Source organism: Siniperca chuatsi, linkage group LG7 (assembly GCF_020085105.1).
Source record: "Siniperca chuatsi isolate FFG_IHB_CAS linkage group LG7, ASM2008510v1, whole genome shotgun sequence".
Taxonomy (NCBI): domain Eukaryota; kingdom Metazoa; phylum Chordata; class Actinopteri; order Centrarchiformes; family Sinipercidae; genus Siniperca; species Siniperca chuatsi.
The window spans coordinates 1,901,054-1,918,850 of record NC_058048.1 but is presented as its reverse complement, the minus strand read 5'-3'; the positions used below and the strand labels follow the sequence as shown (position 1 = coordinate 1,918,850).

The window sequence follows — 17,797 nt, the reverse complement described above, 5'->3', positions numbered from 1 at the left end:
TAGGCAAATAAATCTATTTGATTAATGTTAGGTAAAGACTAAAGGCTGACCCAACCATCTGCCCTGACATCACATGGACAGTCTCACAACACTGACTTGAACATAGATTTGTTACATGCTATTGTTGCACTCAACCTTATCTAAATGTATCCAAAGTTATTTATGTGTTAATATTGTATTCTCCACCCAAGGCTGGATTATCAACTTGGCTTGTGGGGCCAGTGCTCCGGGGCCTCGGACTGCTAGGGGGCCTCCAAGCTTCAGGCCGTGCATGGCCCAAGACTTCCGAAGGAAGTTGAATGTCAGTGCCCACAGTGCGCACAGCGCAAGCTGACCACGAGGCCCCTGGTTGCTTATAGAGTGAGCTAATCACTAATGCCCCCCGACCCCAATTTGAGGACCCCCAGACCCCTTGGTGTTTAAAATGTGAGCTGACCACTAGGGCCCCTGGGCCCCTAGGCAGCTACAGGGTGAGGGTTCCTGGGCCCCTCGGTGCTTAAAGCATGAACTGAGCACTAGGGTCCCCAGGCCCCTGGGTGCTTGCAGTGTGAGTTGACTACTAGGTTCCCCAGGCTTCTCGATGCATACATCAAGTGTAACATCCGGGCCCCTTGGTACATATAGTGCATGCTTAAAATGAGAGCCTCTTGGATAGTAGAGTGCTTCTGTACAACTGAGCCACTGGTTGGCACGCTACAATATGCTGTGATATAATATTCACCAACAAGTCAGTTCATTCTGCATAACAGGACAGTTTAAAGGGTGTTATATTATGGCAAGCCACTCATTATTTGACTTACTGTAACTAGCTATCCCTTTATTTTAGCTAGCTGCCCATTTTCCCTAGCTAGCTGCACATAATGATTCAGCTTGTTAACATAAATTAGTTAGCTAGCTGCCCTTACAACCAAATTAGCTGGACTGAATAGCCATCTAGTTAACTAGCTATCAGCCTAAAACTCAGCTGTCTAAGTAGTTCGGTGGCACACAACTTAACTAGTTGGTTATGTGGCATTTGTTCGTGGGTCATCTGTGTGAAAGGGGTAAAATATGAAGGAGTAGCTAGCTACAGTAGGTTAAATAAATGTTAAAACAGCATGTCCTAGTCATGTAGCTAAAATCAAAGCTACTAGCTAGCTAACTATTAGTGCTAATATTTCAAAAAAACTATTAGTTCAAAACATGGGATGCTGTGGCCGTGGGAAGAAAACCTCATTAAGAGATTATTTGCTAGCCCAAATACACAAGTGTGCTAAATGCACATTGTGGTGTTGTTACACTGTTTAGGGGTTATCATTTAATATTGTTGTTTATACTGTATGTAAAATTGTCTAATCTTTAAGTAATCTGATTATAATTGTGGACAAATTTTCTATATTCACTTGATAGAGCAAATCAAAAATACAGAAGGCAAGATTAAACACAGGCAACATTAAAGGGAATACAAGTAATGAAATGGCTTAGTCTAGAAGTTTATGTAAGTCTGGCGTAAAATAGGGTCTCAAGCCACGCCCAACCTCCCCAGACCCCCTGGCACTAAGTGAGGGAGGTTTTGCCTTGAAATAATGCATGCCTGTACTAACTTTTGAAGGAAAACACTGTCAACGCAAATAAAAGCAAGAGGGCGATGATGAGTGAACAAATTAACAGCATTTCTTCTTTGCTTCCGGTTGACAAAATTGATGCCTGAGAGGGTTATCAGTCCACACTGACTTTATCTACTAAATTAGACAGAATTAGAGAGATGTTGAGATGTAGATTAAGAGAGGAGATAGCTAAAAGAAAGAAATGAATATCTGTGCAATATTACTAAAGTGACAGTAAAGTGTATGTCATCCATACTCTGAACACTGAACCATATTAACTCACCCTGAATATTTGAGATGCTGTCTCGGAGGAGAAGCTTGTTTTTTCTTCCATGATACCAGCACCTCACTGTCCTTTGTCAAGTTTAATAGTTTTTTCAAGGATGCATGGGAAGGGGCCTGGGGGTTTGTGAGGGAAAGGAAGGACCAGAGGTACACAGAACATGTTGGGAAAATGCTGATATCCATCAATTCTGAAAGAAATAAGTCTGCTAAAAGACTATGCCATTTCTGAGATCTAATACGACAAGGTTAGGAAAGAAGAAACCCTGGGCCTTACGCACCAATCACGTGGTGCAGAGAAGGAGGAATAGAGAGAGATCGAGAGATGGAGCAAAAGAGACTTAAAGACTTAACTCTTAAAGAAAGAAACTTTATTAGCAAACTTAAATTACTGATACCAGATTAAAGAAGTTGCGACATCAAGTTGCAGCACTCGAGCACTCATTGCTTCTCCTCTCCTCTTCCCTCCAGGGCAATGCCTGCCCTGCTCAGCCAAACTCAGGTGAAACAACAGATACTTTTCTGTGAAATTGGGGTTTGATGCTTTAGCTTAATAGGAACAATTAGAAAATGTAGATAAAAATTAGGATCTTCCATCAACATAGGTATGATAGCTAAATTACTTCAGGGGATTAATAATTCCTAATAATAATCTCCATTCACTTTCCAAAACTTCTGTTGGGATTTACAATGGTTAAAGGGGAACCAAATTGTGTAGGTGCAATCAATACAATTTTATCAACAATAATCATAAATAATAACTTTAATTAATAAAGTCCTTGGGGGCACCACTGTTCTTAAAGAAGAAAAATTATCATATAATATACTAAACTATCAATTTGGAACTCAGATTAATAATTAAATTAATAACTTTAACTAGAATTATCACCAATAGCTAGTAGGTTGAAGGATCTGGAGTTCAACATAGAAGAGGTTGGCAAATGATTCACTCTTGTGCAACACACACACATACACACACACACACACACACCTTGGTGGTACAGCAGGTCGTCTACCAATCGGAAGGTCGGCAGTTCGATCGATGTCGAAGTTGTTATAGTTTGAGGTTTCGTCATATTTCCTGTTTATTTTGTAGTATTCTCCTCCCCTTGTGTGTCTTGTGGTTTTACTTCCTGTCTTTGTTTGCTTTCCCTCCAGTTTTGATTGTTGGCCCCTCCTTGATTGTTTGCACCTGTGTCTCACTGTCTCACCTCCCTTTGGGTATTTAGTTCGGGTCTTTTCCTTTGTTCATTGTCAGGTTGTTGTCCCTGTCATGTGCATTTTCGTTGTGCCTTGTTCCCGTGTCCAGTTTCCCGGCATTTCTTACCATGAGTTATTTTGTATGGATTCTTTGTCTCCCTTGGACCGTGTCTGGATTCTGGACTTTGAACTTTGCCTGCTCCCTGTCAGATTTGTTTAGCCTTGTTGGACTCATTTCCTTGTTTCTACCACTGCCAGCCGGTAACCCGTTTTCCTTTAACCGGACCTGTATCTGCCGACCTGCCTGTTACCTGTTTGTTGCCTGTCTGCCTGCCGGTCTGTCTGCCTGTACCTGCCCCTAAGCTACATCACCCAATAAATACTGTAGTCCTGGTCTTCTGCATTTGGGTCCTCATACTGCACCCCACATACAACAGAATGATCCAACCGAACATGGACCCAGAAGACTTTTCCAAGGAAGTGGACCAGTTGGTCCATGACTTGATGTGCCTCAAGGACATATGGGATGAAATAAGAGACAAGTCCCACAGAGAGGCAAACAGATTTCGGGTAGAAGCAAGATTTTCGACATTGCCTGGGCTGAGGGAGGCCATCTCTGAGTGGCTCACGGAAGTAGCTGAAGTAGCTGTAATAAACCTCTTATTAAAAACCCCACTCTTGATCCAGGGGTTTCAGCCAACTATGGACCTATATCTAACCTTCCCTTTCACTCTATGATCCTTGAGAAAGCAGTCGCCGATCAGTTGTTTGACTTTCTAAATAACAATAGTTTATTTGAGGATTTTCAGCCAGGATTTAGACTTACAAATTACATTTTTATTGCATCAGATGATGTACAGTTCTCTGTACTGGCAATTGGCATTAAAAGAGCTACACTAAGCTGGTTTAAATCCTATCTATCAGATCAATCTCAGTTTGTACTTGTTAACGATGAGTCCTCCATGCACGCCAAAGTTAGTCACAGAGTTCCACAAGGTTCTGTGCTTGGACTGATTCTATTCACCTTTTATATATGCTTCCTTTAGGCAATATTATTAGGAAACACTCCATAAACTTTCATTGTTATGCAGATGATACCCAATTATATCTATCAATCAAGCCAGATGAAACTAACCAGTTAACTAAACTTGCAAAAACAAGCATGCCTTAAGGACATAAACACCTGGTGACCAGCAATTTTCTGATGTAAAACTCTGATAAAACTGACGTTATTGTACTTGGCCCCAAACACCTCCAAGACACATTATGTAAAGATATAGTTATTCTAGGTGGCATTGCCCTGGTATCCAGCACCACAATAAGGAACCTCAGAGTTATCTTTGATCAGGATTTATCCTTTAACTCCCACATGAAACAAACTTCAAGGACTGCCTTCTTTCACCTACGCAACGTTGCAAAAATCAGGCCTGTATCAAAATGATGCCGAAAAAATAGTCCATGCATTTGTTACTTCTGGGTTGGACTATTGCAATTCCATATTATCAGGCTGCCCGAATAAGTCCCTTAAGACTCTCCATTTGATCCAGAATGCTGCGGCACGTATACTGACAAGAACTAGGAAAAGAGATCATATTTCTCCAATATTAGCTTCTCTGCACTGGCTCCCTGTAAAATCCAGAATAGAATTTAAAATCTTTCTCCTCACCTACAAAGCTCTTGAACCATCGTATCTTAAAGAGCTCATAATACGTTATTACCTAACTAGAACACTGCACTCCCAGAATGCAGGGTTACTTGTGGTTCCTAAAGTAGTCCAAAAGTAGAATGGGAGCCAGAGCGTTCAGCTATCAATCTCCTCTCCTGTGGAATCAGGTCCCAGTCTGGGTTTGGGACACCATCTCCACATTTAAGAGTAGGCTTAAGACTTTCTTCTTTAGGCTGGCTTGGGGGAGTCCTGAACCTTCCCTTAGTTATGCTGCTATAGACCTAAACTGCTGGGAGACTTCCCATGGTGCACTGTGCTCCTCTCTCCTCCTCTCCATCTGTGTGCATCTTTATCCCATTAATGCATGTTACTAACTCGACATCTTCTCTCTCCCGTGGTTTTGTGCTTTCTCGTTTCTCTCGTCTCTCCTTCTGTCGCTTTCAGCAGGTATTTCTACCTCCAGAGCTGCAGAGACTGGATCTTTGGTTGTGGGCCACTTGCTGCCCCTGTGTTCCTGCTCAACAACTGCTACTACAGTTGTTGGCCTTGTTACTATTATTGTCATTATTATTATTCCTATGACTATCATTCCTATTATTTTTACTATATTAATATTACCACTACCATTACATTATTATTATTGAAATTATTTTGTCACGCATACTGTGGCCAAGGCCAACTCAAACTCAATAACTTTAATATTTAATCAAATTATTACAAAATTTACTTGGGGGGCAGACTAGGGGCCCAGAGCTTATTTTTGGGCCCCCCTAGCAGGTTAATGCAGCCCTGGATACATGGTCTTGTTAGGTACTTTCTGTGTTTCTTTTTGTGTATGTACTCTGTTCTGATGACATGGTAGTTTGGAGGGGATCAGGGCAGGAAGATGAGTGGTCTAATTGTCACAAGAATTTTACCAAACATATTTGGAAGAGAAAACAAAGGTAAATATTAAAATTATTACCCATCTGTCTGTTGTAAATGTCTATTAAATTTTTCAGACTGACTTCCTTGTTCAACTCTGATCTACCATATGTACCATATTTGTACATGCATACAGTTTAAAGCATTGATGATTTTACTAATATTTTGGCTGTGCCTACACTTTTGTATCAGACCTGTGTGATGTTGACCTCTTGTATTCCTTGCCCTGTTTGGCTGTCGTAATGATGCTAGTGTGTCCCCCTGGATTTAACCTTTTACACCAGTACTAACAATGTTACACAGTTGATGATTTGTAAAGTCCTGTGTCTTGACCATTTCTTACCAAGATGCCACCTTGATCTCCACTGATCTCCCCTCTCAGACAAACAAGACTCCTGGTGATGGGACCAGAGAACAGTCAGAGTTACCAGCTGTTTAAGAACACTCTGCAGAGGAACAAGGTTCCTGTGGTGATCCTGACCCGTGACAACTTCAGCCAGCACATACCCCATGTCAACCTGGCTGAGGGAGATGGAGCTGTGGTGGACATAACTGCTGGAGTTCTGTATGCTGACCGTGCACTCAAGACTGTACAGGTACAGTACAGAGACTGTTGTTCAAGAATTAGGTATGTTAGCTTCAGGAACTGATGAGTCAAGGCCAATCATGGGGTGCATCCCATGTCTGGTGTCATTTCCTCGTTCCTCGATCCTCACTTGAGCAGGAAGTCGTTCTGGTCCACCATCTTGAAGGCCGTCCCAAGTCTCTTATTTGTGCACCGAGGAGCGAGGAGGGATCTCTGAGGAGCGATGAGCAAGGATAGCAGACTTCACGGAAGTCTTTCACCTGAACACCATGATGTATAAATACTCCGTCCCCACATCTGGCACATTTGAACAAGATGGCAGAGAAGCAGTAAAAGTGTAAGTGCCTGTTATCTTCATCTTTGCATGAATCTCAGTAAATCGCAGTAATTCAGACATGGCTACATTAAGGACTCCAAAGGTCAATATTTAATGCAAGAAGATGATTTGTCATGTTTCAATTAAGTTTATTTCATCCACAACTGTTTTGTTCTGTCATAAATCTCACTAACACTCTTGTTTGTAACATATTTGATCGTACATACTATACGTATACATTCCGTTATTTGTTGGACCTCGTGTTAGAAATGGTTACGTTACGACGGTAATATCATTACAAACATTCACGTGGCTGCCAAATGTTGTCTTGAGCTGTTCATTTCAAGAACCAAATGGTCACGGATATAAACTATACACATTGGCCTATCATGAAATGTTCTGCATGTTATGTGAGTGAAATAATGTGTTTCATGGCTTGTAGGCTGCAATTTTCTGACAGGTCTGAAATATGTCTCATTTAACAGGGAAAGACGATGACACAGCCCAGCTAATTAAGCTCAGGTCAGAAAATGACCACCTCCTTCACAGTCAAGAGGCAAACAGCCAAAAATGCCTAGGGGTTAGTTTGCTTAACGTCTGCTTTCTCACCAGCATGTGATAATCAATGCAACGTTGCACTATCACCATTGTCCATAAACCTACTAAATATAGTGTTTGCTGATTATTATCTTGCTTATTGTAAGTGATCACACTCTTCCCCTCACTTTGCATGTGTCACTCACATGAGTCAAATGCCAGATGTTACAATAAACCTTGCTAATAACAGACTGACTTTGGATAATAAAGTTCCACAGTTGAATATGTTCAGGCATATTCACTTTACTGTAATAACAGGAGATACCCTTTTACTAATATTGAACATAAATATCATGTGTCTGGGGTCATAACAGGGATGCAATAAGCTTGCATGTTTTGTGCTCCACAGTGAAATCATAAGGATGATGGACATGCAGGGGACACATACCACCACAAGTTGAAGAGGACATTTTTGAAGATTTTGTATTTTTTATGAGCTCAGCGCCCTTCCATAAGCATTTGTGACTTTTGTTGTTTTACATAATACATCTCATTCTAGTGGTTTCAGTGTGTCTACATCGCACTGATAAATCCCTTGTTTGATATCTTCCAGGAGCTCAAAAGTCCACCGACAGGTACAGGGACAGACGAGGGGGAGGCAACGGCAGCCACTTGGTCATGGTTTTCCGTGATGTATGAGGCCAAAGGGTGGCGGCCCTCTATTGAGCTCCCAGTCCTGATGGACTCTTATGTAAGGGAAAGCCATGAGCCTGTGGCTGATGTGGCCTCCAGTGGTAGTGGCTCATTATCTCCTGGAGCTGGAGCCGCTACTTGTGGCCAGGCATGTGAGGAGGAAGAGGAGTCTGCACAGCCTGGTACAAGTAGCGGCACCACCACACAGGCGGATGATGAGCCCTCCATTTCTGCCAGTCCCCCACCCAAAAGAAGACGCACCTCCAAGGGGTCTGTTAGGGGGGACCTTCTTAAGCTGGAGATGGAGGACAAAAAGGTCCGGGCTGGGCATCAGAATACCAAAAGATTTTTGGATTTATTTGAGGAATTAGTGGAAGAGTTCATTATTTTTATTTTTTTTTTTATTTTATGTTATATATTTCACAGTTAAATAATTAAATTCTTAAGTTGTGGAAAACAGTCTTGAATCTGTGTTCTTGATATTCTGGGTCTAAAACTGTAGAACTTGGATGTAGGCAACATGTGATATCAGGCAGGTGCAGTTAACATCTTTTACACTACCTTGTTATTTAAGCAATTTTGTGTTACCATACTCTACAAAAGAGTACTTAAATGGTAAAAGGTTTGACCCTACCAAGGAAATGGTGATCCCTTGTGTGGGTGTCATCTGAATGTTAATGTAGACAGGTGCTGGACATGTACTAAAGCAAAAAGGGAAAGTCTTCCAGCAATTGTTTCACTCTCTTTTGCAATGGCATTGTCCTCTAGGAATATTAAGGGATGGTGTACTAGTTCTCACTGTTGGCCTAAGAGTGGTTGGTTTGAAACCTAGACAAATGTGCACAAGACATACTGCTTTTGTCTTAATGTACGATCTTCAAACCCACAGATGCAGAACACAAATGGAAAAGTTTAATGACAAAGTCACTCTTTATATGAATATATGTAGTTTCAGTGGGAAGGGGTGTAGTTCTCCTGAGTGGTGACTTTGTCGCCGTTCTCAGCGGCTCAGGGGAAGCAGCGATGGTTCAGGAGCGGAGACTGAAGCAGCGGTTACTGGCCTGCACTAAAAAGGTATACCAAACACAAAGTAGGGTGTGTTGTATAGCAATTACTCAGGTTACATTGTATTTTAACCTTTGTGCCCTTCTACATTAAGTATTGGGCAGCACATACCATTATAATTGTCTTTTAGTTTTGTGTACAGGAAATCTCTTCTCTTTCTGACAGTAATGTTCAAAGGACCGGAGTGTGGCACAACTCAAATTTAAAGACAGTTTAGGAATATACATGAGTAAAACAAAAGGGCTTCGAGGCACACAGCTTATCATAAAGTGTGATGTCCCGTGTCCCAGGCCTTCATGTCCCCAAGGTCTACAAATAATCATGTTCTTGTAACTCAACTGGCTGCACACATGCAACAACGAGCTGCCCTGCCAGTTGGTTTCGCTGGCCATGTCCGCCTCGTTCCCCCCTCACTGGACGTGGTGGAACCACACTAATGTCCCTGACATCCTTGATGGCCTCAAGGACGTCTCTCACTGTGAGGCAAATGTTGTGCAGCACTGCACAGGCTGTGATGACTGAAGGGACAAAGGTGTAGTCAACCTCCAGAGCCCTGAAGAATAGCAATCTTCAACACGCCTTTAGCATGCGAAAGGCCCAGTCTGTAATGTAACAGGCTTTAGCATGATGGTGGTTGAAGTGGCTCTGCACCCTTCCTTGCAGTGGTTCTGTATATGGGGTGATGACCACAGATCTTTCAAAGCAGGGGTAGCCACCATCACCCACAATAAAGTAGACTTGCAGAGAGTGGGAAACCAAAAAATAATATATTTATAGTTATTGATGAATAAGACGGTGTAGTCCCTCATTCGTCCAGGAGTGTTCTATCGTAGAAAAGGTTTCAGTCGTAGTCATCTGGACACTGTTTTCAGAATCAAGACGTTTCGGCTCCCATCCGGAAGTCATTCTCAATGTGAAAAAATTGGACGGGAACTGGAAATTTAAACTACTCTGAGTTACATAAGCCCTGCCCTCAGGAAGGAATCTGCCTGAGTATCTGTTAATAGCTAGTTTCACCTGAAACTGACCTAATAGTTTCAAGATGGCCCAGTAATCAGTAATCAGGCCTATTGTTCTCTGGCTGCATCTACTTCATCACTGCTAAGTGCCTGATTAGCATGTGATAGGCGTGACCAAGGTGATAATACACTCTGATAGACTTTGGGCAGATTAAATCTCAGACCACCATTTCTGTTCAAAGAGGGTTCTCTTTCTTCACAAAAATGGCTTCCTTGACGCCCGTTCAAACCAACTCTTCTCTCTACTAAGAATCTTCACCTCGCTGTCTTCAAATGTGTGGTTTGTAGCTTTTAAATGCAAATGCACGCGCTCTGTAATCCTGAGTTAGCGTGTCGTCTGTGCTGATAAAGTCTTCTGTGAAGTGGCTGTTTGGTTTCGCCTATGTACCGTTCTTTGCAGTTTTCCTCACTGCACTGAATGGAGTAGACAACATTGCTCTGTTTCTGTGTGGGTAACCTGTCCTTAGGGTGAACGAGTTTCATACACATTACAGCACAGAGCCAAAGAAGTGCCCACAGGCTCAGAGGGTAAGAAGAAAGAGGAAAGGCATGTCCAGAATGCACTCTCAGCCTGTGGTTATCCTACTTGGGCTATCAACAAAGTTAAAAGAGCCAAAAAACAGGACAAAAGTGTAACTGAACCAAGAAGGAACGGTGTCTCCATTCCTTATGTGTCTGGACTGTCTGAAAAACTACAAAGGATCTTTAGACAGCACGATGTTCCTGTCTTCTTTAAACCAGGCAACACTTTAAGACAGAAACTCGTTCACCCTAAGGACAGGTTACCCACACAGAAACAGAGCAATGTTGTCTACTCCATTCAGTGCAGTGAGGAAAACTGCAAAGAATGGTACATAGGCGAAACCAAACAGCCACTTCACAGAAGACTTTATCAGCACAGACGACACGCTAACTCAGGATTACAGAGCGCCGTGCATTTGCATTTAAAAGCTACAAACCACACATTTGAAGACAGCGAGGTGAAGATTCTTAGTAGAGAGAAGAGTTGGTTTGAACGGGACGTCAAGGAAGCCATTTTTGTGAAGAAAGAGAACCCCTCTTTGAACAGAAATGGTGGTCTGAGATTTAATCTGCCCAAAGTCTATCAGAGTGTATTATCACCTTGGTCACGCCTATCACATGCTAATCAGGCACTTAGCAGTGATGAAGTAGATGCAGCCAGAGAACAATAGGCCTGATTACTGATTACTGGGCCATCTTGAAACTATTAGGTCAGTTTCAGGTGAAACTAGCTATTAACAGATACTCAGGCAGATTCCTTCCTGAGGGCAGGGCTTATGTAACTCAGAGTAGTTTAAATTTCCAGTTCCCGTCCAATTTTTTCACATTGAGAATGACTTCCGGATGGGAGCCGAAACGTCTTGATTCTGAAAACAGTGTCCAGATGACTACGACTGAAACCTTTTCTACGTTATTGATGAATATTGATTCAATTTAATTCAATCGTATTTATATAGCACTAATTCATAACAGAAGTTATTTCATTGCACTTTTCCTATAGAGCATGTCTAGACCTTACTCTTTATAAAATATATATTATTGATGTATTAGGAAGTTACTTTAGTCTCATCCGGGGGAGCATAGAGAGCCTCTCTGTAGATCCTGCTGTTCTTGAGGACTCTGGTGTCATGGATGGAGCCAGGATACCCCACAAAGGTGTTGATGAAGAGGCCCTTCCCATCACATACTGCCTGTCTTGATGCAGACATGGCAGCCATCAATGGAGCCCACACACCTGGAGAACACTGGGCTGTTGGCCAGCTGTGCAAATCCTTTGCCAACCTCACCCAGTGCTTCTGAACATACCTTCAGACTAACATGTACCAAGTGTACATGGCAACAGCTGCTGTACTTGGAGATGTTGTGCAGAGATGCTGGGCAAATGAATAAAAAGGTTTATTTGTCAAAAAATGCCTTAAACCCAATAATTTCTTCAAATATATCTATCTATAGATCTGTATCCCAGGTGTGATGAAGGTGAATGGTATAACTATTAGTCAAACTGTCTGTTGTAAACATTCACCACAGTTTACAGACCTATGTCCTGCTTCAACTTATTGTGCGATACGTTTAAGTGCAGTGTACATTTTTCCAGTGCACTGAGGGATCATTACCAACATTTCAGGTGTACTCACTCCAAGTTTTACAACCAAATAAAGTGGTTTAGATGATCTGGATAAACTGTGGGCTTGTTTCCAACCTGTCTGATCATCTGACTGCTCGTATTTCTTGCCCTGTCAGACTTTTTTTAGTAATATTGCAGTGTTCTGAAAACTCAGCCATTGCTTTGGTGAGTACAATGTCACCAACTGACAGAAATAGACAGAGCAACAAAAATAAAATCCAAGTTGTAATAAATTGTAATTTTCCTTTAAATTGCCTATATAACTTCATGCATTACTGTGACTGAAGTCTAATCAAAACTAATCATGAAGGTCTATAAAGTTAATTCACCTCAAACGATCCGTATCTTAAGTTTTTCAAAGATTTCAAAGATTTTCAAGGTCTTTCTCTCCTTGGTTAATATGAAAGTGCTCACAGTGCAAACATCCCTCACATGCTAAAAAGGCATGGCCCTTTCAGATGCATTTTGTAGGAATTTACCAGCATTATTTAATGCATTAATAGAAAATTTGCCAGTATGCTATTCATAAATTGAAAATAAGTCGACATGTCTGTTCCAGATTTCATGGCAGAAACCCATGTTTTGATTTTTAAAAAATCTGTACTATACAAATTTAAATGGTAAAATAGTAAATGGCTGTATTTATATAGCACAATTTTGCCTCTCACTCACCCATTCACACACACACCAATGGCATCGAGATACCATACAAGGTGCTGGCCTGACCATCGGGAGCTAAATATCAAGATGTGGATAATTTAACATTTCATACCCATTGTTTTAATCTAATAATTGCTCACACCAGCAATATCTTTCAGCAATAAATTCACATTACTGGACTCTGTCAATGGCAGAGACACAGACTCATCCATGGCTGCCAGGTTAAGCACAAAACACTGCTTTGTTATGTCAGTGAGGTGCCATTTTCAATTGACTGGACAGATTGTTCAGCTACTTTTTTGTGAAGCAGCAGTCAATTATAAATGAATGCTTCTAGTGATAGATGCCAAATAGATCAGTAGATTATTGCTTTGTGCATTTTCATGCCATGGCTCTTTGATAGCCTCTTGCCTTTAATATTATGTCTTAATATATGTCCTAATTGATCTGTCTTGTTACGTTAGTGGCACATTTCTCAATGTCTTCTTTTTCTCTCTCTTTTTGAAAACCAACTTTGCTGATTTTCCTTCATGACTGTATGCAGAGCCTGCTCAGGTCTGTTTGGGGCCCTAAACTGTTTGATCACCACACCTCAACATTCTTGATGAAGTCACTGCAGTGATGTGGGCTGGCTAAATTGTGCATTGTATTGTGACACAAAAGCCCAATTCACTTATGGGTAAACTTAAGAGGCTAAATCAGTGCATTCATTGATTTCACTATGAACTACTGACAGAACATCAGTGGGATCAGAAAAAAAGTATCAAAAAGTAGCACAACAGAATACCAAAAAGAGTCTATAGCCATGCTAGCTGTGTGAGGCCTTACTATACTTGGCACAGTGGTGCTTTGGCTAAATGCTAAAGTCAGCATGGTAGCATGCTCACAATAACAATGTTAACACACTGATGTTAAACAGATATAATGTTCGATTCATTCATTTTCACCATCTTAGTTTAGCGTGTTAGCATGGTAACATTTACTAATCATCATGAATTTCATGGAAATGTCATTACTTAAGCAAGTATTTAGTTACAAATCAACTTCTGGACAAATTGGCCTGATGATGGCGCTAGATGAAAACTCAGGAGATCACCAAAGTTATTACGATGTATCTTTGGGGCAAATGTCAATCTTCTGGTGGTGCTAGAGGAAAGTCAGGATCACCAAAGTCATTAGGCTTCATCCTCTGGGGACCATGAATGTCTGTACAAAATGTAAATGGCACGCCATCCAATATTTGTTGAGGAATTTCAGTCTGGAGTAAAGTTATGGACAGACATTGGCTAAAAACATTAAATAGCTTTGGAATCTGTATTGACAGAATTATCATAGCAGTTTTGGGCAAATATGAGTGAGAAGTGTTGTTCTGTTTCATCCCTTTCTGGCTGCCAGTGGCAGTAAACAAAGTGGATATGTCTCTTTGCACTCTGCACAGGGTGAGATCTTATATAAACAAAGTCATGTGTGTGACGTGTAGGCTACCTATGTGTCCCAGCCAAAAATACCACATGGTAGCCTAAATTCAATTTAATTCAATTTTATTTATATAGCGCCAATTCATCTCATTGCACTTTTCCTATAGAGCAGGTCTAGACTGTACTCTTTATAATATTATTTACAGAGACCCAACAAATCCCACCATGAGCAAGACTTTGGCGACAGTGGCAAGAAAAAACTTCCTTTAAGAGGCAGAAACCTTGGACAGAACCAGACTGTTTTGAGAGAGAGAGAGAGAGAGAGAGAGAGAGAGAGGTTTTGGGGGGGTGGCACAATAAATAGTAGAATAGTAAGTGTAGTGTTAAAATTTATAAATTAATAATAATAATAATAGGAATGACAGCTATAGAAAAATAATGTCAGTATTAGTAACAGAGCCAATAACAACAACTGTAGTAGCAGTTGTCCAGCAGGAACACGGGGGCAGCAGGTGGCCCACAAACACAGATCCAATCTCTGCAACTCCGGAGGCAGAAATACCTGCTGAAAGCGACAGAAGGAGAGAGGAGAGCAACGAGAAAGCACAAAACTACGGGAGAGAGAAGATGTTGAGGTAGTAACATGCAGTAATGGGATAAAAATGCATACAGATAGGGAGAGAAGGAGAGAGGAAAGAGGTGCATTATGGGAAGTCTCCCGGCAGTCTCCTAGGCCTATAGTAGCATAACTAAGGGATGGTTCAGGACTCACCCAAATCAGCCCTAACTATAAGCTTTATCAAAGAGGAAAGTCTTAAGCCTACTCTTAAATGTGGAGATGGTGTCTGCCTCCCGAACCCAAACTGGGGATCTGATTCCACAGGAGAGGAGCTTGATAACTGAAGGCTCTGGCTCCCATTCTACTTTTGGAGACTCTAGGAACCACAAGTAATCCTGCATTCTGGGAGCGCAGTGTTCTAGTCAGATAATATGGTATTATGAGATCTTTAAGATACGATGGTGCCAGGCCATTAAGAGCTTTGTAGGTGAGGAAAGGGATTTTAAATTCTATTCTGGATTTTACAGGGAGCCAGTGCAGAGAAGCTAATATTGGAGAAATATGATGTCTTTTCCTAGTTCTTGTCAGTACACGTGGCGCAGCATTCTGGATCAACTGGAGAGCCTTAAGGGACTGCAGCCGGAGAATAAGGAATTGCAATAGTCCAACCTAGAAGAAACAAATGCATGCACTAATTTTTCGGCATCATTTTGAGACAGGATGTGCCTGATTTTTGCAATGTTATGTAGGTGAAAAAAGGCAGTCCTTGAAGTTTGTTTCATGTGGGAGATAAAGGATAAATCCTGATCAAAGATAACTCCGAGGTTCCTTATGGTGTTGCTGGAGGCCAGGACAATGACACCTAGAATAACTATATCTTTAGATAATGTGTCTCAGAGGTGTTTGGGACTTAGTACAATAACTTCACTTTTGTCTGAGTTTAACATCAGAAAGTTGCAGGTCATCCAAAGAGGTCGTGTTTATGTCCTTACGGCATGCTTGAAGTTTAGTTAACTGGTCAGTTTCATCTGGCTTGATCGATAGATATAATTGGGTATCATCTGCATAGCAATGAAAGTTTATGGAGTGTTTCCTAATAATGTTGCCTAGAGGAAGCATATATAAGGTGAATAGAATAGACCCAAGCACAGAACCTTGTGGAACTCCGTGACTAATTTTGGCGTGCATGGAGGACTCACCGTTAACATGTACAAACTGAGATTGATCCGATAGATAGGATTTAAACCAGCTTTGTGCGGCTCCTTTAATGCCAATTACATGTTCCAGTCTCTGTAATAGGATGTGATGGTCAATGGTGTCGAACGCAGCACTAAGATCTAACAAGAAAAGTACAGAGACCAAAGTCCATTGTCTGATGCAATTAATAGGTCATTTGTAATTTTCACCAGTGCTGTCTCTGTGCTATGGCCTCTACATTGGCCTCTTTGATCTTCTCGCTGTTAGTCTGGGGTTCTCCGCTGGTTAATTGTTCCATAGATCTGTATTTTGGTTCTATATTTTGCTTGCAGGTCCAGGAGAGATAAGCCCATTCTGTGTTGATTGGTGTTTTCATCCTGCCTGTGACTTTATGGTCAGAGAGCAATTTTTTGCCCTCTAAGGCTGTGGTTGACAAGTCATCCTACCTCTCCTTTCTTTCCTTTCTTTCCTATCTGAAGGTTTTCGAGCATCCTTGTCTTATGTGCTGGTGTGACGGACAGAATTATGTGCATTATCATCAAGTCAGATCAAGCAGTAGAGTAACAGTTGATGGCATTCTGATATTTGAACATTTTCATGTTATAGCAGATTTTATGATTACGATGTTTACCCTCAGTTGCAGCAGTTAGAGTACAGTATTATTGTGTTTTTTTATGTTTTATGTCATTCTAACACCAGCAGTAGTAAGATTAGTTTAGAAGTTGTAGTTACCAGAGGGCTCCAGCAGGGGGCATAGAGCTGTTGACTTATGTTAATGGACACCACTTCCTCCCTTCAGTCATAATACACATGATCTGAGGGAAGTTTGTGTCCATGCATCTTTCATTCAGTTACCCCCCTTTTAAGGTATGAGTCCCTCATAATAAGTGTTAATGTTTCGCTGTGTGTTAGGTGAATGTGTATATGTGCTCAGGAGACTAATTGTAATACAGTATGCTTGCATAGTGTTAAGTAATGAAGTTAATTACCTGACGACGAGTAAGCTAGCCACATTAGCCCTTTGCAATGCTAACCGCACCGTCATCTATGGAATAGTGGTACTTCGTAGCCGTGGAAAAACTTTTGTAGTATTGTACTGTTGTAGTGTGTAGGCTATTCTGTATTTATGTTGCTGAAATGTCTGTGCTACTGAGTCAGTATAGTGTTAGTGTTGTATGTTCTAAATTATAAGTTGCAATGTGTTACCAGTATATGAAAAGTAAGCGAAGTTATAGTATATTTTGTACATTTCTGTATTTCTTTATATTAAGTATTATGCTTCACTTTACTAGTGATTCAAAGCTGAGCCGCTAATGCCAGTGCTGTGCAATAGAATAGGCATATTAGATTCAATTCAATTAAATTTTATTTAGATAGCGCCAATTCATAACAGAAGTTATCTCATTGCACTTTTCCTATAGAGCAGGTCTAGACCATACTCTTTATAATATTATTATAGATTGCGGTTCAATGTACATTTTCTGTGGTAATATTTCAACACAGTCTACTGATGCTTGTTATTTCAGTTCTGTATTCAGCAGGAGAATTGTACACATTGTGACACTGTACTGGTGTTTGTATTCATAGTATATTATTTTGATAGTTGTTGTAGTTACCAGAGGGCTCCAGCAGGGGGAGTGTAGAGCTGTTGAGCTATATTAAGGGACACTGCACTTCCTCCCTTCAGTCATAACACGCATGATCTGAGTAAAGTTTGTGTCTGTGCATCTTTCATTCAAATACTCACCTTTTTATGGTTTTTACACTGGCTCACTCACCAGTCTTACACTGACTGTCTTAAACAGTTGTTTGTGCTATTTAATTCCTCTGGTTGCTCAAAGTTCTAGTCACATGCAGTGGTTAGTAAGTTACTTTAAAGACAATCAGCTAGCTTGGAGCCTACAGTTGGTCTTATAGCTAGATGCTAAGATATTGCTGGAGGT

The 17,797-nt window shown here is 41.0% G+C and overlaps 1 protein-coding gene across 1 annotated transcript in view; it reads left to right on the top strand.

Annotated features, from left to right (window-relative positions):
* Positions 1-17,797, top strand: part of pipox (pipecolic acid oxidase) — an 82,259-nt gene that overhangs the window by 18,701 nt on the left and 45,761 nt on the right. Inside the window, 1 exon segment of the mRNA XM_044202314.1 lies at positions 6,041-6,254. Coding sequence (XP_044058249.1) covers positions 6,041-6,254 — 214 coding nt within the window.